This window comes from Chenopodium quinoa, unplaced genomic scaffold, assembly GCF_001683475.1.
Source record: "Chenopodium quinoa cultivar QQ74 unplaced genomic scaffold, ASM168347v1, whole genome shotgun sequence".
Classification (NCBI taxonomy): Eukaryota; Viridiplantae; Streptophyta; class Magnoliopsida; order Caryophyllales; family Amaranthaceae; genus Chenopodium; species Chenopodium quinoa.
Genome location: NW_018744239.1, coordinates 11,255,114 through 11,282,495, shown reverse-complemented (window position 1 = coordinate 11,282,495; position 27,382 = coordinate 11,255,114). Strand labels below are relative to the sequence as shown.

At 34.9% G+C, this 27,382-nt stretch overlaps 1 protein-coding gene across 3 annotated transcripts; it reads right to left on the bottom strand.

Moving 5' to 3' along the window:
• Nucleotides 1-1,070: 1,070 nt before the first annotated feature.
• On the bottom strand, nucleotides 1,071-27,382 carry LOC110694501 (kinesin-like protein KIN-UC). Of its 3 annotated transcripts, none has more exons than XM_021871686.1 (21): nucleotides 26,783-27,382; nucleotides 25,001-25,101; nucleotides 22,375-22,497; nucleotides 21,657-21,842; nucleotides 20,885-21,106; nucleotides 20,641-20,797; nucleotides 20,158-20,307; nucleotides 18,971-19,059; nucleotides 17,851-18,063; nucleotides 17,566-17,700; nucleotides 16,725-16,904; nucleotides 15,759-16,082; nucleotides 14,049-14,174; nucleotides 13,826-13,954; nucleotides 13,620-13,737; nucleotides 13,417-13,509; nucleotides 8,048-8,173; nucleotides 4,679-4,804; nucleotides 4,248-4,391; nucleotides 4,033-4,161; nucleotides 1,071-1,501 (listed from the first exon to the last, which is right to left on the bottom strand). In XM_021871686.1, the coding sequence occupies exons 1-21, from the start codon at nucleotides 27,111-27,113 to the stop codon at nucleotides 1,353-1,355; spliced, it is 3,351 nt and encodes a 1,116-aa protein (XP_021727378.1). In that variant the 5' UTR covers nucleotides 27,114-27,382; the 3' UTR covers nucleotides 1,071-1,352. The 3 variants fall into 3 exon arrangements, with proteins under 3 accessions (XP_021727378.1, XP_021727379.1, XP_021727380.1); XM_021871687.1 differs by having other exon boundaries at nucleotides 14,049-14,168; nucleotides 26,783-27,113; XM_021871688.1 differs by lacking the exons at nucleotides 1,071-1,501; nucleotides 4,033-4,161; nucleotides 4,248-4,391; nucleotides 4,679-4,804 and adding an exon at nucleotides 7,256-7,625 and having other exon boundaries at nucleotides 26,783-27,113.

Here is a 27,382-nt window from a genome sequence, read left to right as displayed (position 1 = left end):
CAACATTCTAATGCATCATAGTATTTGTGCTGATATGCAACTTCTTTGTTGTGTTCTCATGTAGAAAAAGAAATTAGAAAGTGATATATATCTAAGCATAATTCTCTGAATAATTTGCGAGAGATTTTTAGCAAACTCCTATCTCTTCCTCTATTAATTTTTCTTTCAAACACGATAATTGTGTGTAAAAAGGAATTAAAAGTACATAGTACTACCTTTGTTCTTTTGCGTTGTACTCAATGTAGATACATAATATAAAAAATTATTGAAGAAAATAAGTGGATGTAAGATAAAGTAATGGAGCGCGTAAAAAAATTAAAAAAAAATAAATAAAAAAGTAATGGAGAGAATGTAAAAAAGTGGGTTTGTGTAAAAAAAAAGGTTAATTAAGAGAGATTATAGAAAGGTGTAATTATCGCGGGCTTAGATAGGGAAGATGATAAAAAAGGGTATGCCAATATGCCATAAATAAAATAAGGAAAATGATAAACATTGCACTTAGGGCTATGTATAAGAAGCTTAAAAAAGGAATTATTTAGTATAAACTAACATTAATTACACCGATTTATGCATAATTTCGTCATGAATTTCCAACTTAATTCCATTTTAAAAAGTATATTTAATGCTTATATATAGCCTTAGTATATTTAAGGGCTATATATATCATTACCCATAAAATAAAGCAAAGTTGGCAGAACAAAAAAGAACGACCTAAAATGATTAGTGAGTAGAATAAAAAAAAAGATAGAAAGAGTGTATATGTTTTCTACTCCGTAGGTAGGTGTTTCAAGTCCAATCTATACTCTATATATTAAAAGCCGTTTCTAATCAAGTCGACATGCCATGAAGCACTCTTCAAGGCATTTCGAATCAAATCTACATGCCACGTGGCTTTCTCTCTACTTTTTTATCGACTATTATACCATGTTATTACACAATAATTAAAAAAGAATTGAACCCTTGACCTCAAGGTTAATTAATATAAAGTAAGAATTTAACCATTGAACTATGTCTTGATCTGTGTCTTTAACAGCAAAAAAAAAAAAAAAAAAAAAAAAGAAGCCAAAACAAAACAAAAAAACATGTGTTTATAAATACCGCTAACAAAACAATTATTATAATACATGTAATAGCCCGGGGCTAGAAACTAGGTAAGTTAATTAAAAATGAAATGAATTTCCTGCTAATACCTTAGTACCAACACAAAAGCTATTTCTGTTTAGAGTTATCCATACTGATCGAACAATTTACATTCCATCACTAGCAAACCTTTATCAGGAAAAATATACACTATTTTACAAACATGAAGTAAAAGCCTAAGGATGAAGCACCACACTCTACACCTGATATTATTAGTCAGCTGACATTTGTGCTTGAAACATTCGATTCAATTTCAAGGTCTTCTTAGCCAGATTGCGGATATCTTCTCTGGCAGATTCAGACGATATTCGAATCACCTCCTTCAATCCCCCAGTTGCTATGAAGTCTTGTGTGTTACCCTCTGCAACAATTAGTAAATTTACAGATAACATTTAGCTGGACAGAACCAAAATCAATCGCTATATTATACACTCGGAGAGAACTTGGTGCTCCCCGATCTTGCTTCACAAAATAATGCATGTCATAGGATTAAAAATTACACTTGGTTGTAAAAAACATCAAACAATGAACAATAGTGAAATTCAATACCTGTTTTTTATTCAACAAGTTTTTTTTGGTCATCATATGTTATTTGAGCTCTTTCCCAAATTAAGGTCAAGAAGAACCGCAATTCCCAAATTGCAGCCAAAGTTTTAAGAATTCCCAAAGTACCGTCCACGTCACCGGTTCAGGGGGAAGAAATTTTAAATCCGGTCTACAGCAAAACCGCTACCTGAAGTAGCGGTTTTTACTAATAAACCGCTACTTCAGGTAGCGGTTTCTTTTTAATAAACCGCTACTTCAAGTAGCGGTTTTTGTTTAATAAACCGCTACTTCAAGTAGCGGTTTTCTAGCAGGTATAATTTCCCGATTTCACTTTCCTCTTTCATTTTCGTCTTCTCACCAAAATCCCATCCACGCCTTCCACCAAAATCACACCTCCTTCAACGGAAGCCGGCGCAGCCAAGGAATCCACCGACGCCGCCGGAGCATTCCTCAGCAACGAAGGCCGCCGCTGTTGACGCCGAGGGTTCGACTTTAGTGGTCGGCTTCGCTAATTTCAGAAGAAACGTGCTGATCTTCTTGTTTGTGGTAAGTGCCCTAATTAATTTTTGTATTCAGTTATTGGGTTTGTTGTTGTTATTGAGTTTGTTGTTGTTATTGAGTTTCAGAATTGTATGTATGTGTTGTTGTTGTTGGTTTTGGTTGTGTTGTTGTTGTTAGTGTTCTTGTTTATTGTTGTTGTTATTGAGTTTCGGTTTTGGTTGTGTTGTTGTTGTTAGTGTTCTTGTTTATTGTTGTTGTTATTGAGTTTTGGTTGGATTCCTTGGCTGCGCCGGCTTCCGTTGAAGGAGGTGTGATTTTGGTGGAAGGCGTGGATGGGATTTTGGTGAGAAGACGAAAATGAAAGAGGAAAGTGAAATCGGGAAATTATACCTGCTAGAAAACCGCTACTTGAAGTAGCGGTTTATTAAACAAAAACCGCTACTTGAAGTAGCGGTTTATTAAAAAGAAACCGCTACCTGAAGTAGCGGTTTATTAGTAAAAACCGCTACTTCAGGTAGCGGTTTTGCTGTAGACCGGATTTAAAATTTCTTCCCCCTGAACCGGTGACGTGGACGGTACTTTGGGAATTCTTAAAACTTTGGCTGCAATTTGGGAATTGCGGTTCTTCTTGACCTTAATTTGGGAAAGAGCTCATGTTATTTTCAAGTTTAAAATAAGTTTTGTCCACCCGATTTTTTTTATTTATTTATTTTTTTTTTTAAAAAAAAATAAAATAAAATTATATTTATGCTCTACAAGCAAGATTTCAAGGTGTGCGAAAAGTATAAGGTAACGCTACTAAGGTGTATCATTGCAAACCACAATTCCAATAAATGATCAACTCAATATGAGTGATTCACTATTAAGTTTGGGTATGCAACTTTTGCCTTATACTCCGTATTTTATTGGGTGCAAAAATACAAAGTATATGCTTATGTTGAGTAATCAACTAATACTAAAACCATCTATGTTGAATGATCTAAAATTCAAATACAAGTAAGATCAAGGTAATAAACAGATCATTTATGATAAACCCAGCCAGAAAAAAGAAAACATGTCCATGACATATCTAAAACAAATTGAATATTCTCCCCAGCCACACTAGACTTTGAATCATAAATAAGAACACCTGAGAAAATTAGAAAACTAGAAAAAGATTTAAAACATTAACCATCCAGATTATTTGACATGAGATGCATAATATATTATATATGGCTAGAGGTGGTTATAGGACATTGCTGTTCATTGGTGATAAAGTTAGACTATGTATGAAAGGGCTTTGACCCTTTTACCTCTTTGGATATGGCCAATATAGGATTTTGTGATAAAAGGGTCATCATTTGCCTTTTCTACACATTTTTAAGATAAATAAATAAAAAAATAAAAAATAAAAAAAATAAAAAAGGGCTTTGGTTGATTAAAAGTAGGTGAAGGAATAGATATAGGTAAAATGAGAGTTTTAGACATGTATTTGGGGATGGAGGGAGTGGTATTTTTCGAAGAATCCTCACAGATGAGAAAATTTTGACCAGCAAGATATTAGAATTTTTGACCCAGCTCAATGACAATGTTTTACCCTAGCCCTAAGTTACATAGCCATCACAGCCCGCTAATAATTTTGATAGGCCCCAAATCGATCCACCCAGATACCGGCCCACAACAGCCCACCCAATAAGCCAGATCTACATACTAAAGCAAAACAACACCATCCCTTTATACACCTAGAAAGCACCCTAGTCAAACAGGGCATAAGTTCAGAAAAAAATTAATTTACTGCTATATTTTTTTTTAAGCAAATTAACAAAAGAAATTGCCAAATTTTACAGATGAAATAAATTAACATACCATTTTGTGCTAAATGACAAAGGGCAAGTTCCATGTGGCGAATAGTTGATTCAGAGGCAGTCTTTGAGTTGACAATCAACCATGTAAGCGCACCATCTTCCATAAGAAGTGAGCGACTTGTTCTATAACCTGAAGGGGAAAATACTTTCAATGTTTAAAATTGCTGAAGATGATTGGATCATATATTTACCAAATTATGGATAATCTTCACATACCCTGTATAACCTCTCGTGTTTCACATTTGGCAAAGTTGGCCAATCCCCTGGCTACCTGTGCAACAACATCAATATTTGTAGAACCAGCCATGCTCAAAAGTGCCTTAATCCCTCCATTATCTTTGAGTGCTGAATGTAATGCAACTGGAATATATCCAAATCATGAAGACATCAAATTCATGATAATAGTATGTAATTAGAATCATGCAGATGGGTAGCATGAACAAAATCCATATTTCTACTATTATTGACAAGACAAGGGCACATCTTTCTTCTATAAGGGTTTTAGTGGAAAGATGTTCCCCATCTAATATTGTAGGAAGAGCCAACTCCCAAAGGCACAAATGAAATATATGCTAGACTTGTATAAGAAAAATGGTGATACAAATTTTCTTCATGGCAAGTCATCGAAAGTGGTCATGTCTGCTTACCATTGCCACATAAATTTGCAATTGCTCCAGCCACCATTCGCAGAGTTTGGGGATCATCTGTTTTTGTTGTTGTATCTGCCAAAAGACGAGCACCTCCCTTGCTCATTATCAAGCCTTGATTAGTCTCTGAAGAAAACTTAAGCACATCATATTTGAGTTTAAATGTAAGATTATATAAACTAATCGCTGGAGCAAGGTTATGAAAGAACGAAAAAAAAAAATTAAACGTATGAAACTAATTAAGATATGGTAGGGCAATCATGTTCAATAACATCTTTAGTTTCTTGGTGAAGAAAATTGTATGTTCCCTTCTCACGACAAATTGCAGCAAAAATATCTATCTTAATGGGAGCAAGCAACATTACCACAGCCAATGTCGTAATAAGCAATGCAATAAACATTCACCATGTTTCGACTTTCGAGTAATATATAGCAGAAAGTTGGCATACAAAACAAGACACTTCATCATAGATTTGATAGTACAAAGCCAAGTAACTCCATCTCTTTGAATCATGAGGGTAGCAATCAGTAATATACAACTTTAGCAGGAAAGAAGGATGACAATTCAGAAGGTTCTCCTAAGTTGAAAAAAATTAAGAATAACCAAACCTCTTTTGACCTTAATCCAGATGATCAATAGCTATTCAATATTAATGAATTTGATGTCCATGATGACAAGTTGAAAGGTATCAGAGGTAAAAGTGAGACAACACAGGCCACATTCTTCTTGTCTCATTCTCATCTCAAAAGGCCACATCCATGTTTAAAAATCCCCTAATAATAAGCATGGCCCTGCCTCTTTCAAAGCGGTATCCAGTGTGTTTAACAAGAGGCATGTTAACAACCATTCATCTAATAAAGTTAATAGATAGCCTAATTCCTGAAAGTTTCTGCATTCTGCCTTTCTAACTTCTTTTTCATAATAGTTAACCACCAACCCTGCAATCTACATACTCCAAAACTACCCTTTGCATTTATTTGTTTTCTTCAATAAACAACATTAAACACAAAAGCCTCAAAATTTTGTGGCCAACGTTAAGGACATTTGTGGGCTTCAATAATCTCAACATATTAAGAAGCATGGCAGAGCTGCTAGACTTCAAGGATTATTAAGGATCACTATATGGTGTGTTTTATGATCTCCACGATGGTAACTTTCTTTTATCTATATATACAAAACTTGGCAAATTAGTTGAGTTTGAATGGACTCTGAGGCTTGCATTACAGCTACATTGGTAACTGGAAGCATTTGGTAGTGTTTTTGTCTTTTTGAGCACTTGGAGGATAATATGGCAGATAATTAGTCATTAAAGGTTTCACCACTTATAGGACCCCTGCAGATAAGCTAGCATAAGTGCAGAAAGTGGCAAGACAGGATTTTCAAAGAAAAAACGAGTTTCATGTGAATTACTTAAAGGCCTTAAACTCACCCACATAGTAAAACAAAATAAGGGGGGATGCCCAAATCCCCGTGCAGCTTATGAAGAAACTTTACCAGAAAAGACTAGCATATCCAGCCGCTCATCATCAGAAAGAAAACAGCTAGAGTGGTGACCAGAAATTAACTATGGTAAAAAAGGAACCACTTAATTAACTGCATACTACCCGACAGAAGCCCTAATATCTCGAATCATAATCTATTAGAATTCAACTTTAATCAAACAGATAAATACTTGTACTGTACGAGAATGTACTGTTGTAAGTTGTAACCTCTTATGACACAAACCCAGCTAGGCAGCAAAATGCTAAGCATTAGGCAAAGGGGATGAATACAATGGGGAATGGCATTATAATGCTTTTAGAGGTAGCTTGAGGGAAAAGCTAAGAATAAGATGGAGAGAGTGAGAACGGAATAAGAATTTTTTTCGTATATAGGGCAAAGTAGGGAGAGAGTAATTGTAATGTTTTTTTTTAGTTAATTAGCTTTGGGAGTTCCAAGTCACAAAACTGCTGGCACTACCTTCAATTACACAGTTGTTTCCAATTGATCATCATGGTCATCTTATTCTTCTAATGTCAATCTTCCACCTTATATATCTTAGAAAAAACACACACAAAGGCTATGTTAGAGACATTCATTGATTGTGCAACATAACAATCATGAGTTCTAACGATCTGATTTACAGACAGAAAATAGTTCACAGAGAGGTTGATTAAGTCAGCTACAAAGAGATTGAACATAAGAGTAGAATCTAGAGAATACTAGTGGGTAAAGGAAGCAAAGATTATAGAACAGAAATCCTTAAGTAATGCTGGTTTGCCTGTACCAAACAGCCTGAAACAGCCTCTACAACCTTCTCTTGAACAAATTCCTATAATTTATCTGAAGATAAGATACTTATCTTCCTAAAATTGATATACTTAGGCCCTGCTCTTCACCGTTCAAAAATAATATTCAGTAAAAATGATTTTAGTTTTGTAAACATAATTTCAGTTCGTTAAAAACAAGTTCAGTTCAGTAAATCAGTAACTGTAAAGAAGAAATATAATAGAGAATCTGTAAAAATAATTTCAGCGAAGTAAAATTAAATTCATTTCAGTGAAAATAATTTCAGTTCGGCAAAACTAAGGTGAAAAGAACAGGGCCTTAGTATGGTCTAGCTCTCCTAAATTATTATACCTTCAAACCATAATTAGTTACTCATTGAAGAAAAGAAACCACTTCTATTAAAATACCATTAGTAACAATAGCAGTCAGTGATGGCACCTCCTCTAGCCTCCCTCATCATGACTCATTTTATTATTCCCATCTGCATTACAATTAAATCTCTACTAAGAGGTGGTTGTCCAATTGCAGCCTTTTTGTTCCCCCATTATCAAACAAAGCTGTTTGCAAAGTGGCATTCTATAGGAAATTGGTTTAGGACTTAATTTGAGGCAACACCCAAAGACTTCCATCAGCAATTCCTTCAGCCTCCCACATCATGACTCATTTTATTCTTCCCATCTGCATCACAATTAAATCTACAGTAAGAAGTTCACATCCAATTGGAGCCTTTATATTCTCCAATTATAAATCAAAGCTGTTTGCAAAGTGACAACCTAACGGAATTTGGTTTAGAACCCAAACCTGAGACATCTAAAAAAGTCCATACTACTAAAACCTAGAGCTTAGTTTACTGATTTCAGAATCCAAAATCACCTCCCTTGGGAAAATATCACAGTTACATTAACCAACAAGCCCTTCTTTGTTGCCTCAGGATAATGGTGATAACATTGAAGTCACAAAAAAAAAAAAAAAAAAAAAAAAAAAAAAAAAAAAAACACATATTCAATCTTAGGAAAATCTATAATAAGATACATGCGCTCTTCCAATGAATAATTATGATCTCTAAATAGCAATTAGAAGGAAAAGGTAAAAGAGGATACCGTTCATAGCCAAATTAGCAACAGCACCAGAAGCCACTCTAAGAATAGTGGTATTTTGAGATGTCTGCAATAACATAAGCAGGGCATCCAGGCCTCCCTCATTCACAATCTTCTCCTGGTTAATATCTGACATAAAATAGAAGATATGTCAAGAGTAAATAAAAAAAAAAAAAAAAAAAAAAAAAAAGGTAATTTAATAAGAAGATAGAACAAGTAACTTCATTAACAAGTATGAAGGATTCATTTCATCATGAGTTAACAAAACCTGGATCTAATATTCACATACTATATTTAAGTGATTTTTTTTTTTAAATATCTAAAGAGGATGAGTTTATTAAATTATTATTTAGAACAAAATTGAAATTAATGCTTTACTTTTCATGGAATGTCCCTTAAGAATGGGTAATGCATCTCCACTAGCAAACTTCTCCTATCTTCCTTGTACATATTTTAATTTCATTATTTGGTCTTTAAGCCATGCTTATTGGGTCTTTCCTTGCATGTCGAATGTTGACCCTTTGGCATAGCCTATTTCAAGTTCTAGCTTTCTGTGATTCCCATCGATAATATTTACTGCAAGTATATTGATGAAGGTAAAGAGTCCTATGGCATTCAATTGAACTTATAAAAGCTAATAATTGCCTTTTTTTAGTTAATATAGACCAAATCAGATCATATTAGAGAAGATCAGAAATAAACAATTAGATCATCTCATTTTAGTTCACTTTTTTCTAATTTCTTATAATTATTTTATAAACTCATGTAATGCATGCTTTGGATTATATATTAGTTTTAGCCTTATAAACTACTAACAATGAGCTTTAATTGATTCAAATAACAAACTCATAAATGAGCACTCATTTGTACCAACTATTTGCTAACTTTGTTTTCTTATCTATGTGTTACTAACATTGAAATATTTTGGTTTGATATTAAGAATTTTTAAACATTAGTAGAAAAAACAATGGTAACATCTTTGTATTTTTTTGATAAAAATTATAACCAAGTAGAAAACTAATCCATATCATATACTTTTTCCGTTCTTTTAAAATGAAGCATTTCATTTTACACGCTTGTCGATGGATTTATTCAACCACTACCTTTAATATTTCTCACATAACTTTAAAAAGTTGTAGTTTAACTATTAAACGATTTTTTAAAATTTTTTTTTATTAAACTACAGATTTTTAAATTAGCTTTTATGCATTACCATGTCCCCAGTCCATATCAAAAAATTAAACTCTTTAGAAATGTGCAGGGCGATCGCATTTGCGGTAACAACCACGTCGCAGGAACGGTTTGTAGAGGTTAAATAAAACAAATCGCAGATTTCATGGTGTGAATTTTTTCACAAAAATCACATATGTTTGGCATCATTTTTTGTTTAAAGTATGTTTTTTTTAAGCAAAAAAACAAAACAAGAAACAAGAAAAAAGGTGTTTCCACTTTTTAGTTGTCGGTTTTCAAAACTATCATGATTTTAATAAGTTTGACTAATTTTTGATTCATTATATGACATATATCATATGATTTTGAAAAACAAAAAACAGAAACAGCAATGCCAAACGAAGACAATTAGGGGTCGTTTGGTTGAGGTTAATAATCAAAGGGAAAGGGAATGAACATGTTTCATTCCCTTTGTTGCTATTTGTTTGTCACATTTTTCATTCCCTTTACCCATTTTTATTTTTGAGTTTACCCAAAATCATTCCACAATGATTCCCCACCCCCTAGCCTTTTCCATTCCCTTTCCTAAGCCACCATACCCACTACCTTACCCAGTTACCCCCACCGCCCAGCCACCGTGCCGGAACTCATTGCACCTGCCCCTCTCCTCGCCGGAACTCGTCGCACCTCCCCCTCCCCTGAAAACCTACCCTGCCCACGCAAAACCATCGAAACCCTAGCTGTCTCTCTATCATTGCAAATCGATCCAAAATCAGACCCAGAAATTAAAATGATAGAGAGAATTACGACGGGGCCATGAACAGGATCGCCGGCAATGAAGTCCTGAACATCGGATTTAGACCAAGAGGGCTAAAGGCTTATCGCGCTTCACAAATCTAGCCGCTAGGATAGATTTGCGTGGGCGGGGAAATGATTTCCGGGAAGGGAAGGGGCGGCGAGGGGTGGGGGAGGTGCAATGCCAGGCGGGGAGTCCCGATGAGGTGGTGGCTGACGGTGGAGTGGCTGGAGAAATGGGAAAGAGAGGTTGTGTGGTGGTGATGGTGATTCCCTTTGTTTTTTTAAAACAAACAACATAGTACATGGAAAGGGTTTCAATCCATTCTCTTTCATTCTCTTTGTTGACTTCATTCCGTTTACCCCGTGCAAACCAAACAGCCCCTTATTCAAATAATAGCTTCTTTACTCGTTGTCTTAGTACTTATACCATATTATGCTAAAAGTATGACAATAACACTTATTAATAAAGAAGACTGCTTAATAGGTAAGTAACTCACCACAACGGAGAAATAAATAAAGGGTTAAAAAAGTGATGGAAACAACTGTCACAACAGTAAAAAGGGTAATAAAAAAAACAGTAAAAAGGGGGAAAAGGTGGAATATAGCTGTAAAGCACCATGTGACTCTTTTGACTATAGTTTTTTTACTTCCTTTTAGAGTTGTTCATCGGTCCAAGACTGGACCGAATCAACCTGGACTACACCGAAAATTAAAATTTCAAGAACCGAAGACCAGATCGATTAAGCTGGGACCGAACCCGGACCGGACCGAAAAAACCGGTCCAAAACCCGGATCGGACCGCTTTGGACCGATTTTAGAATTTTTTTAAAAAAAATCTAAATTTTTAATAACTTTATGGAAAACTAAAAAAAAAAACAAAGGAAAAGCAATATTATAACACCTTTTTTATGTATGATTAGTACAAAAAAGCTCGTACAATTAAATTTTTCTACGGATAATCTTAATCATTATTTAAGGTTTTATGCATAATTTTAAGCAAAAATCCGGTCCGGTCCAAGATCGGTTTTTATAGGGTTTTGGACCGGATCGGAACGAATTTTTTTTCCCTACCGGGCCGGTTAAATCGGTCAAGTCCGGTCAGGTTCGGTCTGGACCAATTTTTGAACACCCCTACTTCCTTTCTTCTTTAACCTCCCGCTCCCTCAAATTTCTTCCTTCTCCATGTTGGAATAAAGGAAGGAATCCAAATGGCCTTGACCAGGCGTAAGAGCAGCCAATCTTTTGGCTAATGCTCGCGCGACCGGGTGCGAGAAGAGTCGTAAAATTCGAAGTTCCGTCGCCCGACCGGGCGCGAGAGGGAGCTTGGAAATTGAAGGAAGTTTGCCCGAGCAGGCGCAAGAGCAACCAATCTTTTGGCTGATGCTCGCCCGGGCGAAGCTCCACAAGAGAGGGCGCAAGATTCGGCTGTTGGGTTTCCCTCCTTGGATTCTCTTTCTTCTTCCTCTTCCATTTGTAACCCCTCACTTAAGAGGTGTTTATGATGATTAAAGCAACTTCTAATTGCTGATTATTTTCCATCCTTTCACCTTCTTTTGATCGTTCATTTTCCCTCTTGCTTTTCTATATATTTTGAAGTCAGAGTTTTTCTGAGATACTCTCATACATATACAAGAGCTAAACACATTTTGAGCCAAACACATTTTTCCTTCTTTGGGCATAAGTTTGCGTAGGCTCCACCTCTCATTCTAGAGTGCCTTAGCGTGAGAGTGGTGTGTAACCTTAGGGAACGATCCGGTGAATACAATTGAGCACCCCGGTTGCACCGGAATTCGTTTTCAAAGGCAGTGATTATTCACGCCACACCGAATTTCCTTCTCTTATTTTGTTCTTGTTTTATTATTGCTTTGTTATAGACACCTAATTTTAACAACACTCCATAACCATGGCAAGTTCATAGGGATGAAGGTTGTTCTGAGCATCTCAGCATGCCCAAAACAATTACTCGCGAATCTAACGGTTTCCAAAACAACGTTCTACATTTACGAAACTCGCCTATTTGGGTGTGAATTTCAATTTGGCGTTATATAACAGCCTTTTTTTTGCAAGTCTGAAACTCGTTACAAAGCGGACGTTACATAACGGAATGGCCGAGTTTTTTTCCCATGGAAACGTGTCCCTGGATCCTTAATTATATAGCTTTCCAAGTCTAACACTTAGACCTATACCCAAGTCCGACACCTATACCCAGCATCCTAGATTTTCACAACTACATTAATAAACCTCACTTCCAAAATTCTCCTACAACCACTCTTATAATCCTCTCTCAATCAAACACTCGACACTCCCACAATCATAGAATAAAAACTCGGCCGTTACGTCACGATGCGGCCGAGACATAATGGATTTGGAGCCTACCGTTACGAGATTTACCGCTTTATAACAGGGTTTTAAAAAACCCCGCATTTTCTGCCGATACGGCTGATACAGCGTTGAAATGCCCAAAAAAAGCTTGAATCCGTGAGTGGTGGTCGGATTTTTGTGGCAGACTCCATGGTTTCTAGCATGTAGCAACCGCGTGATAGAGAAATAGAGAGAGAGAGAGAAGAAGAAGAAAGTGAAAAGCTGAGGGCTTGAGGCTGATAAGAACGATGTAAATTGTTAAGTGGGACACCTGTTATTAATTAAAAGTAGGTGGACAGCTGTGTGGATGCTCTCCACTTTAGTTTTCTTTAATATTTTCGACTTTTTGACCACTCATCCTCTTTTTTTACTATTTTTTTGCTTGAAAGTTGTTACCGTTTAATTACTATGTACTATACTACTTTTATTTAATGATAAATATAATCTAAGTATATTGAATAAGAAAAAATCTGTTTAAAATTCAAATAAATTACCTAAAAATATTTTTTCTTTGATAGCTCCAAAATAAAAATTCTACCACGATGATCGCAACCCGGTCCGCGATCAACACATCATTTCCGATACCGGGACACCGCAACCGTTTCCGCGATCGTGAACGATACCGCATTTTTATTCTATGCCCACAATAGGTTTGGAATTGTAAAACCTCTCTTTTGGCCCTAAATAACTAAAGCAAACATCCCCAGTATTATCATTCATAAAGAGAGAAATTGGGGAGTGGACCAAAAACACACACAAGAACAAGCGCATGCGCAATTGAGGATCACTTTAGCATGCCAGTCTTGCCCAAAATGCATCAACATTTTTATAAAATGTATGATTTTGATTAAACAAGTGTAAATTAATCACTTTTTAAGGAAACAACAAGAGTATTTCAATAAGATAAAAGCAGTCACCTTTAAACTGTTTTAAGTAAGAGAACACTATTTTAGGACATTCAATAAAGCGAACATAAGCAAATTTAAGAGACAGGAAATGTATACTGAACACATCAGAGCATAGCTAAGAAATAAATAAATTACCTTCAGCAGCAAGATTTGCTACAACCTTTAGTGCATGCATTTGAACTTCAATATCTTCAGATGATAACAATTTTAGTATCCTTTCAAGCCCAACTGATAGAAGGACATATAATCAGGACCTTTGAAATAAAAGTTTTGGATGAAAACTAGATGCTTTTCACACTTACAAAAAATAAAAATGCAAATAATAAACAATAACTTTCCTTCTTCACAGATCTTGGCAATTGTTGCCCTCTGGCCAGATATAGACCTATTTAAACCCATGGCTGACCGGAATGATGATGATTCTTTCATGTGCTGTTTGGCATATGATTTCTTGTCCTGAAAGCAAAAATAATCTGGAACCTTCATATTCTATGCCAGGAAGGTGCAGCATCAGAGATATAAGGGTGTTATAACTTCAAGTTACCTCAATGCCTTCACTATTTGCTGATAAACATTTCTTTAACTTGACCAATTCGGCTTCAAGTGTCATCCTTTGCTTCTCCTCCACCAAGAATTTCTCCTTTAAAGTATCAAGTTCATCCTTGAACTTTTCCTTAAAATACAGATGACAAAACCTTGTCACTAAGTTGAGAGACATTGAGATTGGCTAGACAATACAGTGATTTATTGAAGTTAGAGGGTTCTACCTTATCTGATAGCAAATTCGCATTTTCTAGTTGCAGACACTGCATTTTATCAACAGCATCTCGATAACTCTGGTCTTTTTCTTCCAATCTTTCTGTCAAATCATTAATCTTGCTCTTCACCTGATCCTATACATGAAAACAAATTTATGATGAAATTACAACAATTATTAGCTATTTTTATAGATTATAAATACCTGTAAGAAATTATCATGGACTTACTAAAAAAAAGTCAGCAATAATATTTTTAATATTCAAGTATCAACTCTATTACTCCAACTGTTCCTCCAAATTTATTTATTTATTTAATTTGATTTTTTTATTTAGCGGGTTTGGCTCATATATAAAGTATAGATGTAAATTATAAATGTCAATAAAAATTTGTTGTTGACAGAGGGACAAGATGAAGTAAACAAATTGTTATGATGGAGCGAAAGTCGGGTTAATATGATGGAGAGATTTGAAAAGACTGCCAAAAGAGTTTGATTAAAATGGAATTGTGAGTTACATATAGTTTGGGAAAATTAAAAAAGAAAGTGTGGAAATTTTATAGGGGTAGGGACGGTATAAAAGAGGACCAACTCCCCTATTACTTGTTCATAAACAAACATGTAACAGCCCATTAATTTTACTACCTTTAAATTTCAGGCTTCTATGTCTTTTCTTTGTACCATGTTTTTTAGTTTATAACTTCTGTCAGTAATAAATAAACTAAATTGCACTTATGTACTATTTGGCAGTGTCATGTTTTTACCTCTATTTGAAATTTGCGCAATAACATCTATACTATATATTAAAAGACGTTCCTAAAGAAGTTTAGGTGCCACATGGCACCATCCTCAATCAATCGAGTCTTTCATTCACGCGCTTAATAATATGGCTTGTACAAGATTTGAAGTTTTAACCCACGACCTTAAGTTTTAAAAGTAAAGTGTTAGCCACTAAGCTATTACCATATTATATGTCATTCTATTAAAATTAAATATAAATATGGATTCCAATCATGGAATTAATGCAGTAACTCGGGGCATCGCCCGGGCCTAAAAACTAGTTAATGGTTAAAGGCCGCGATATATAAGGTTAATTATTAAGCAAGATTTACTTGCCTTATCAGATTAGGTGAAAACAAGATAAATCCAACCAAGGTAGCCCTTTCAGACATCACAAGTTAGTAGTTTTCCCTATAGACTATAGTAGAAAGAAAGTGTAGTAATTCCCACAATCTTCCATATTTCTTTCATTTTTAAAATTGGGAAGTCAGATTGTGGAGTTAAAGAAACCTGATAATAACATATTCATAAGTCTCATAACAGAAAATAACTGGTATTTACCAAACGTGTGTTAAAAAAACTCAGGAAGGAGAGGAGAAGCAAACATGGGGGAAAGCCACTCTATACTACAACATTTTATTTCACCCCAACTATTAGTGTATGATACTATCCAAAAAAAAATTAGTGTCTGATAATTAATACTCTACAAAAATGCATCAACACTACACTTTAATACTGTCCAAAAAAATAATATTTTCCTTGTATCATAATATTTGAAACTCATAATTCCCCATTATCTTCAAGTTAAAAAAATTTACATGTTACACTCTAAGATACACCCCAAATTTGGTACTTGTAGGCTTGTAGCCAATTCGACACATCATCAAAGCCACTGTAATCAAGGTTTATGTAAAATTATAAATTCATATATTAGAAGACCTACCTGATTTGATTTCTCTTCACAGAGATGTTTCTTCAATGATTCCATCTGTTCCTCTGCATGTTCACGACAAGCATGCTCATCTTCAAAACGCTTCTCTAAATTAGATATTTTCTCCTCATACAACTGGATGGTTTCTAAGAGCAATTTTTGTTCAGTAGTCTGATCACTTGAGACATTTCTAAGAGAGTCCACTTGCTTCTCAGCATGTTCACAACGAAAATACATGTCATCTAATTTTTTACGTAACTCTGCTATAGCCTTCTCATGAGTTTCCTTGGCATCAAGCAGCTCCTTCTTCAGTTTGGAATTTTCTGTTTGAAATAGCTACTAAGAAAAAAAAACCCAACATTAGTCATGAGGTACATTAGTATCATAGATTGCAAAAGAGATAGTATAGAAAAATTGATATTTCAAGCAGCAAAATTAGCATGCCGAAAATTGAGAGTACATACAACCAAATGAAATATACAGTTGCATACCTGTATTATCATTATAAAAACTGAAAATGAATATTAATATTGAAATGGCAGGAGTTCGAAAAAAAAAAATAGAAAATAAGGCCCTAAAAGTATACTCAACACAAACTAAAATATGGCTAGAAATCGCTTTGTAAACCCATATATTAGAATGTAATTCTCAGTATTATAGCAATTCCCAGCAGAAAGAAAACATCGAATTTGGAAAATGTAAATAAAGGAGTCAGAGATGGGAGCAATCAGTGCTTACATGTCACAATAAAATTAAAAAACAGATATGTTAACAGAAAATAGTAAATTTTGGGCTGTAATGAGACTAATTGCAATTGGCAGTCCTATATATGTTATCAGCTGTGAAGAAGTTAAAAAGTCAATTTTCTTCTGAACCAAGGATCTACCAATAAAGTCTTTGCAATTGTATAAATCAGATTGTTTAAATCTAATCCCCTCCCACCCTATGGTGTGGCAATCAAAAGGAAAAGCAACTGACCTTCATGGAGCCCTCGTGATCACTCAAAAGCGCCTTCAAGACATCTGATTGATTTCCAGCTCTTTCATAGCGAGCTTGCTCATCCTTCAACTGCTCAATCAATGCTGCTATTTGGTTTTCATACATCTGAGTAGTGTCTGCAAGAGCTTTCTGGTATGTCGAGTTTTCTTGATGATTTTGCTACAACAATAGATTAAAATCAGTATAGCTCATGAACCAAAGATTTATTAGATCGATGATAAACTATTTACACTTATTACTGAGGGAATAATTGAGGCGTGCAAGAGGATGAAAGTTACACTATACTTGGAACATGGAAACGCCAACTCAATGACTATAATATATCTTAATAACCATTCATCATTTCAGCTCAAGTATCCATATCCGATACCTGGAACTCCAAATGGGCATGGACACTTCAACCTTCACCAACAACGCGGACATGCAAGTGATGCAATCATCTTAAACAAGGCTTATGATAAGTCCCAAAGAGAAAATAGTCATTTACAAAAGCTTGTTGGGAAAGCTTAAAAGATATATAGTTCTTTAATATCATGTTGGAGTTAATCCATGAGAGTTTCTCAAATAGACAAAATATTTACTCTCATAAGTTGTTCTTCCATATTATATTTCATTCCCTTAATATTTATACGCAAATTGTTTATACTTCCAAAGCCTCAACCTCCACAATACATACAATGACCACCCCAAAGGAAAATATAAAGTACAAATACAGCAAATCACACTTAGTCAATAAAATGTCATTTGAAAGGAAACAAATAGTAAATAATCATTAAAATTGTGACAATTGGACTAAATGAATAGAAGTCAAAGGAGATACCTTGTATTGTTCTATACCCATTTCTAGACGTGCCACTTCATCATGCAATAATTTATTATACTCTTTCTGATGATTTAATTCATCCAACATAGCTTTCATATCCTGCTCCAAACGAGCATTTTCCTTCTCTAGGATCTACAAACAAATGAGTAAATCTGATACTATAAATAAGACAGAACAAAATCAATACAATTCAGTCTAAAAGGTGATGGAAAAATCATTGATGGATCTCATGAGACTATTAGGAAACAACAGTAATAAGAATATAAAAGACAAGGAAACTACCTCAGACCTTGCAATTAGCCTCTTTTCTTCCTCAGCGGATGAACGTTGAAACTCTTTGATCTTCTTCTCCATTTCATTTTTATATTTGTCTCTCATCTTTTGTTGCCTATCAATTTCTTCAGTAAGATGGTCGACTTGGCTTTCAAGCTTTCTGGAAAGCCTCTCGTAATCAAATTCTTCTTTCACCTTCATTACATTTACTACCTTCATAGCCTGAAATCACAACAAACAACAAAGAGCTCTTATAGAAGAACCAATGTGAAAATGGCATAGTTATTGAGAACAAACAAACACACACATACACACACACACACAAAGAGAGGGAAACAGCCTGGCATTCAGGTTTATTGAGTTGAGAAGTTCAAATTAGGGCTTATAATTCAGACCATTTCTGAAAAATCTGGATGAGGACTAAAAAAATTTAAATCACAACTTAAGTAAGTTTAAATAAAGGCTAGTGATTTCAATAAAAGTTATATCGGACCAAAATTCACACAAGAGGGAATTTAGGCAAAGAGCATAACCTGAGAAGCTATCTCCCTCCCACAGAGCACAGTTTCAAAATTACATAATCCCATAAGTGACTAAACAATGATGAGTATCATATTAGAGAGCATTCATTACAATGGCAATAAGCAGTCATCATCCATTGAAATGGAAGAAAAATTTAACTACAAGGTACATTAGGAAGCATGCAGAGAAAATACTTATTTGCCAAAGCAATCAACTTTCAGATGAGACACATCATCCAAATTTGTCTCATGCAAACATTAAAAAATTTGTAATTATTAACAACACTGTACCAGACCATCTGAAGACCAGACACACAAGTAAGAGATAAGCCATCTGTCTTCAAAAGATTATTTAAGACACATAAGCATTGATTTTTTTTTTTTTCAAAATCAAAGTAATCAGTTCACCACAGTTTTAAGAAAGCATGCCACCATGTAATAATCAAGAAGATTGAAAGTTCTCACCGACGTTAGCCAGTAAATCTAGCTAGTACAGTTGAAGAAGCTTATATAAATCTCTAAACAAAAAGAAAAACTCAAGAGCAGGTATCAAACAGACATCTGTGCTCCATGAAATTTTGAACCATAATATCAGAGAAGTTACTTACTCTTTGCCCAAACATTATTGTGCTAGTTGTTTCTGCATGATGACGTGCTGAAGGCCCAATTGTAATTATTAAAGAGGTCCTAGCAGAGCCTATTCAACAAAGATGCACACCAAAATTAGGACAAGCAATATCATAGTAGGATTACAAGATCAGTTCTGACGGACAATACGACAAGTCAAAGAGATTGCATGATACTCCCTCCATTATATTTATCTTCCTGCTTTCCGTTCTAGGGTGTTCTTTTTTACCTTCCTACTTTCGCTAGATTCCTTTGGTGGCCAAAGAAATTCTCTCTTACCTTCCTTAGCCCACCACATGATCCACTTATATTATTATACTATATGATTTCACTATGACCCACTTTCCACCAACTTTTCCTTGGCTTTTGATGTTAGAGTAGGTATAAAACTTTGGTGACTACTTTGCTTTCTCTGCCTTCTTTTCAAGGAGATAATTTAAAGCACTTAATCAAACTCAACACCATCAACATAAGATTACTTCCTACCCAAGGCAAGGTAGGGGTGCCCATATGAACATAAACATACCCTTGTGATAACACAGAGGATGTTCTCATTTAATTCTTGATTCAAAACGACAACTGTCTGCTACATCAAAATTTGGAAAAGGCATTTAGAATTTAATGAAGTATATGTAATGTAAAGATTCAGTGAATTTGGTAAACAACCTTCTACACTAATACACTTCCTCTGTATATTTATTGCAACATTTCCATTATTTGGAAGATGCATATTCATAACAACATTACTAAATTGGCAATGGATTCGCTAGATCTCTCTTCTTATTACATGGGTCCCTCACTCTGTCTCTCTCCTTTAAACATGAACTCCTGAAAAAAAGTGCATCTCCTACATGTGGAAACAATATAAAAGTAGGGGAAATACTAAACAACAGAATATCAAATGAAAACAGAGAAGGCCCAAGACAATGAGTTAAAACACAAATGTAGAAATGTGGGACATCCCAAATAAGAATTTTATTTCAGTAAAGAGCAAACATGTGAAAGCTTATTGCAGGTAGCCCTACTTGGGGGGGGGGGTGATTACCAATGGCCAAAGATTGCTTACTTAGACTTAACTTTTTGAGCAGGTGATTCAGGACAGAGAAAGTATCCAGCATATACCACTAAGTCCCATACATGTAGATTTAGTAAGGATTTTTAGATTTACCCCCAAATGAATCACGCAAAATCCTTGTTAACTTGGAATCTCGAGTTGGGATATGAGGACTGCTTTCAGCCAATGCATTTATGCATTTTCCCAACGCAGTGAGAGAGAGATTGATAAATTTAGCCTCCTCAAGCAATAGTCCTTCACTGCCTGTCATGAAAAAATAAGTTAATGAATAAACAAGGTGCTAAGATTTTAGAAAGAACAGTATGATCTGACCATTAGCTTCAAAGATAACAATCATCAAGTCAGTTGCATGCTATCATCATACACCATTACTTATCTCAGTTTCTTCTTTTTTAAATTTTTTTTTTTTCTGACGGGGCTGATAGTACAATACTTATAGAAAGAGAAACAGTCAGAATATATATTTAAAGGAACTAAAAGTTCAAGTTACAAAAGATGCTTTCACAGATACTAGATTTTATCAAACACAATACCTTTTTGGCTAACATAATATAAAAACACCCACTACCAACTTACCGGATTTGTCAATCCTTTCAGATCCAGCAAGATCCACAATTAGCAGCTTGCCTTTTCGTATCTTATCTACGCCCATATCACTCTGTGCTTCAGTAGCAGCCACTTTTTCACAAGTAACATTTTTACCTTTCCCAACAATGGGCCTTTTAACAGAAACCTGAAGCAGACACAAAAACAGCAAGTAATATGTAAAATGGAAGAAAAGAGATAAGTAACAAAGAAACAACTTTAAAATAATTCTCACCATTAATATAGCATGACTGCGCGAAGAGCTTGTGTTGAGCTTGGTATTTGCAGCATGGCGATTTGCCTCACCACATTGAAGCAGTTCCATAAAGTGATCAAGATGATGAATTTTAATCACTGAAGCACCGGGCAACAACACCTCCCCGGTTTTAGCATCCTCAACAACCGGAATATTAACCTTCTCAGGTGCAAGTAGATCTTGAATTGTTTCCATGTACAGCTAGAGTAAATAAACGAAAAATGAGTAACAGCTAAAATGGTAGAGAATAGATATGCTATTAGAATTCTCAATAGGCCATATCAGTAGTGGCATCTGGGGGAGCACTATATACCAAGAATTGCAATTATAATTAATTAACTAATTAGTTCCACTGGTTTTTTTAAAGTGCATCGGGTTGACTGGCAAGAAGTTTTAGGAAGGTGAGTTGAATGGAGTATAATACTGTGTAAGTGAGATTTGTTGGGTATTCAAAAAATAATAAGAAAAGAGATAGTGGGGTAGTAGTTTATAAAAAAAAGTAAGGGATGTGAGAGGAGAGATAATTTAAAAAAAAAAAAAGGAAATAAAATAGAAGTGGCACCATGACTAGTCACATTTTTTAGTATTAGTGTTCACAACAATCCCACGCTACTGCTAACCAATATCAAAACTTAAGCAAGCAAAGCTATTGCCAATTTGCCAGTACCCCAAACTATACATGCTAATCCATTACTATAATACATTAGGATCAGCAACTTATAACCCTCTAAAACATAGAGCAGTCAAATACCTGTACGTAGGAGAACTCCACGCTCTCATTAGAAAGAGATGTATTTGCAATTAAGTCTTCTACAGCTCTAACAATGATGCCACGCTCTGATGCATCATTTTTGCCTAGGTTGCCAACAGTGTAAGTCTTCCCAGTACCTGTCTGACCGTAAGCCATAATTGTCCCATTATAGCCACTCAACACACTCTGCCAAGCATGTGGATAATTAAATATAATCAATTAAAAATCATATATGAAGAGAAACAAACCTTTCAAAAAAATACTCATAATAGAAAATCACTTTGCTAGTTCAAGGAGGAAATCAAAATCTGAATTCCAGTGGCTTAGACACTGCACATTGATAAAAGTAACTACTCTGTAGCACATATGAAGAGCACACGAAAACTACATAAACTCCCTATATTTCAAAAGTGTAGTAGCCTAAGTTGTCCAACATGAAAAAAAACAACCCTCGCAAAGTTGATCTTTATGAAGTTTACAGTGTATACAGATTTTTCTATTTATAGAATAGATTTTGTCAAATTTCCAAGATATATAATAAAATATTAGATGGGAATGAGAAAGTTCGTTTATAAAAATTAGGAAATTAAATCATTAATAATGATATAATTTTGGCATGAAATATGGAAGTTACATAACACTCCAACAGATGTATAAAAGTTACCTGTTACTCTGTTAGTGAGAAACAGTACTAAAGTCGACTAGAACAATATATTACCTCAACAACAGGTTTTGCTACAACTTCATAAATGCGCTTTTGGGAAGCAGATTCAGTAAATACTTCATCAAATTTATAAGATTCGGAACTCCAGTTGTTTTTCTTCAAACTCAGTTTCTTTAGCTGCATTAATAAAGAACAATTAATCAGTAAACCACCCAGCCAAAATTGCACCGCAGACTGCCAAATAATGAAGCAACAAGTGACTCTAGACTTTTTCCTTTTTCATTAATAGGAGCAAGAGGTTATTGACATGCCAAAAAAGCTTTACAAAAAAGAAGGCATCCAATAAAACAAAAGGGAGAGCAAAGAAGAGTGCAGAAACGACATTCAATACAACAATACTACAATACAACTACCCCCAAAAGTACATGAAGCATATGATCAAGAACTGTCAAAGAACTGTCAAATAACTACCCCCAAAAGTACATGAAGCATATGATCAAGAACTGTCAAATAACAACAACCAATTGACCAGAGATCCTTCAAGAACCATATCATTCCTCACCGCATGTTATCCACAAAAAGGCTATAGAAGCAGAAACTAATGGACTCCCCTTCCACCACAACCATACAAAAGCAGAAATGTGTAAACATAGAGGCTGGGCAGATTCACTCCCTCCCTACAACCTCACATGTTTGAGCCCTAGTAAGATTGGAATTTGGTAAGAAAAAATAGTAATAATATTAATATTTAATCAGCCAAAAAACAATACAGAAACATGTGAATGCAAATCTCCCCAAATCAACAAGGCATAATATGTGCCCTAAAGATCTGGCATAAAAGAACTGCTAAACAAACTATAAAATGCACAAAGAAATTCCAGAAATGACCAGCAATTAAGATATCCCCAGCAAGGCTCATTTACGGAATTCAATTTCTAGGCTAGGCTAGCTTTATGTACAAGTTTTGTATGTGCCTACATTACACTATCAGGCACGGGTAAGTACCCGGGTGTCCAAATTATGAAAGCTCAAATTGTAGGTTGGGGACTTATGATTAGTATGGACACAGGTATGTAGATACATTAGTTCTAAAATCCAAATCATTCAAAGCAAGTACAGTAACTAATAGGGTTCTACATAAGCCTTTATAAGAAAGTAAATAATAGAAGCTACAGAAAGGAATTCATAAATTCTACCAAGCATCTCACCATCTTTGCCCATTACCAGCAATTAAAATTTCTGAAAAGCATAAACTGTAACCTCACTCAAAGTCTCAAATTAATAAAATAACAGTTGGGAAATGTGTGTGTTGGGGGGAGGGCACTTGTTCCAAGAAGCAGAACATGGTCTGGTGGGCAAAAGACCAGAATTTTTATAAAAAATTACTGGTGGAGAAAATAGAGAGATCATAAGAAATAGTGATTAAAGATGTTTGTATCTCTCATTAAATCAATATTTGGCTCTTGACCATAACAAGTATTACAGGTCACAAAATCACAGCAGCCTCATCAATTTCCAAAATCCTAGGCAATTGACTATTTATTGAATTGATCCTTTTCCATGGTTATCAATCCATCAAGCAATGAAAAATTTTGGTGATCAAGTCAGGTACAGATTTGTCATCCTTCCCCTCTGAATCTCTCCACGTCTACCTTTCTCTCTATGTTACAGTTCTCTAAGTCCATGCACAAAGATTCAAAATATTTTACCCTTTAAGCATCAAATCTTCACCATTTTATCCTCCCAACTTCGTCTTCTGAGTATATATATATCTAGAAATATGAAGCCTTAGTTTTAAAGGGCGCAAGGTGCACCAAGGGGCAAAATTCCTTGGGTCTAGGTGCAAGGCAAAATCACGCGCCTTTTGTAGGTGAGGTGCAACTTATTTATATAAGAAAAGATATTAATATTTATTTAATAAGGCAAAAAAAGAATTCTGAAATAAGGTATGGACCATGAGATCAATGGCTAGGGACCTAGGGTTCTTCAAATGAAATTGGGGGATACGAATTTCATCTCTCCTCTAGAACTAAAGTAAACCTGACCGCCACAAAGTCACGTGGTGTTTTTTGTACAAGCTTTATCGTACACATTAGCTATTGACGTCTTACAACATAAGACGCGACATAAATTGTGAAGGCTCACAAAGCAGTCTAGAAAAAGTGCATAGGTGTGCTCTTTTATAGGTCTATGCGCCTCACAGAACTGAGACGCCAGCTCTCGCGTCGGATTGTGTCTTGTGCATAGGAGCGCTTTTTAAAATTAAGTACGAAGCTGGCAGGGTTTATATTAGGAGTTTGGTTTTAACAAAGTTGGCAACTTCATAGCCTGCAAGTGGAGGGATTTTCTTAGAAGATGACACTGAAGCTAGAGCAGGAGTGGAGAAAGTAACGAAAGAAAAGTTTGTGATTTAAATTTTAGTACTAGGTTACAGATAAATTTACAAGTTTAGGAATTTAAAATCCAGATGTTCTCCAAACATTAAAAACGACAATGAAAATCAATATTTATATTTCTTGTATTAAATTCAACTAATCAACATTAATTTCAGGTTTCCCAAACACAATCTAATTTAGTTATGGAAAGAAAGGAAAGAAAGACAGAATAGGCTAATAAAACAAAGCCTTTCATATTAAAATCATTAAATTCTTGAAAAAAAAAGAAGAGGAGAAATAATCACCTCAGGTAATAATTCAACACAATCAGCAAAATCTGCATCTGAAGCAAGATCTTCATCATTTCTTGGCCGAAGCCTAACAGCCACTCTGACTCTTCCGGGTTCTGAAATGGGAAGTATTAAAGCTAGTTCAGTAAAACGAAGGAAAAAAAGAAAACAAAATCCCATTTCATGCAAGTCCTGCTTCCCTATTCAAATAATTTGATTATCATCCAAAATTTCCCTATATACAATGAAAAAGAATTTCTCAAAGATTAAAGTTGTATCAAAAACCCTAGATTTAACAAAGTTTTAAAGCATACGCAACTAAAATGATATATAAAGTTATTGAACTTCAATTTTACAAAAGTTCTAAAAGCTCCAAAACCCACCCCCCCCCCCCCCCCACCCCCAACTAATTCAAAGCTATGGTTCATGCATTGTAGTCCCTTAATCCATAAATAATAGTTGTTTGCTTCCTTTTATTTCTCTCCATATGAGGCAAGATCCTCCCCACCCCCTCCCTCTTATTTTTAGCTATTCATTTATTTTAGTGCAAACATTCAAATCCTTAATCCATGAATAATGATACATAACTATTGTCCACTTTTGCAAATATTTTACAACGTATTTCTTTTCCCAAAATTGGTCCAAATCTTCATTTAGTTCCTTTCCACTAAACTTGACCATAATAGTCTGATTCTCCATGGGGTGCAAGCTTCTACCCTCCCTCTCCCCACCAAAAAAAAGATAAATAAATAAATCAAACAAAGCTATTGTCCATGAATGCAAATATCCAATTCTTTTGTCCATTAATATCTCTCAAACTTATTCAAATTGTCCGGTTCTTCATGTGAACTATTATAGCTTGCATTGAAATTCCTTATTCGACTAAATTAAACTACTACATGTTGATCAATAATCCAAGATGATCGACACAAACAATAATCTAGCTTGATACAAGGCTTTTAGAAAAGCAAATATCAAAAGAGTTGGCCGTGCTCATTAGTTTTTGAACTCAAGAAGTCAAGATCATGAACATCAAGGAAAAAAAAGATAGAGAGAGAATTGAGCAATAGGAAAGAACAACAAAAAAAACAAAAATTTGATAATCAAGATCTTTTATCAACGCTATGATTATCATCATCCTGACTCTATTATAACACTATTAATACAAAGTACAAAGTAATAAGCAAAGTAAAATCACAAAGATTGATATTATTCTTGTACATTTAACTCACAACATTTGGCAAAACTTATTAAATGGTTTATACAATTCCTTCAAAGTTGACATATTAAATGGTTATCAACAATTCAATCATTTAACTAATGAGGTCTTGACCAAGTGGTTAACACTGAATCCCCCACTCTCATTTGTAATTCGTATTGCGCTCATTTATATAAAAAAAAACCAATCAATCATTTAACCTAACTATAAGTATGGATAATTAAAAAAATAAGTTACATTTAGCTATGATTAAGCATCATATAAAGTCTATCCTAGAGTACAAAAGAAATAATCAATTAATACCGCCCAATTAAACGAGATTATGTCATATATTCTCAACTTAATACGACTCCAATAAAACGTATTTGATAATAACCAAATTTTAGGAAATTTATCCATTTATCCGCCTAAAAAACATACTTCTCACCCTACTTTGATTAGCTTTCGTGATTCATAGACAGAAAAAGTATAATGACATGGGATTTTCAAGATACCTAAATTTGTACTCCGATAATTTTTAGTTACTGAGATAGTTCAATTTATAGTTGAATTTTTGCATTGGCAAATTAGGAACGAACCTGGGTCATGAGCAACAATAGAATTGCTTCTATTAAGAGGAGTAACAGGGCGCTTGGTGTTTGGTGCTTTGATAAAATCAACATCTCCGGCATTGTTATGACTTCTCGGAACCGGAGTAACAGAGCGTTTCGAATCATGAGCCCTAGAATTCGGGGTTACGGACCGTTTCGCCGTAGCAGGCGCCTTAGATCGATTGGATTGATGGATTATAGGACCATTAGCACTTTTATTAAGAGAATTACCCGATACATTTGACGATGATGAGGACGATGACGAAGGTGATGTAGTCTGCCATGTTTGCCTCTCCTTACCCGATTTCTGGGTCGCCATTGATGGAATTTCTCAGTCTTCTACCTCAAATGTCTCCCCCGTTAAGGATTGAAAAGGGAAGAGAGAGAAATGAGGAAGGGATTTCAATGGAGAATGATGGTGAGAAATGGAGAAGTAGTCGTTGGTTCTTCATGGGTGAAAAAGGAGGAGAGAGAGAGAGTAGAGGTGAGGTGATGTAGTTGGAAGCACGACTGAAGAAAGGGAAGGAAAAAAAAAACATAACTAAAATAATTGAATTCGACTGTTTAATTGAATATTGTTAGCGCTTC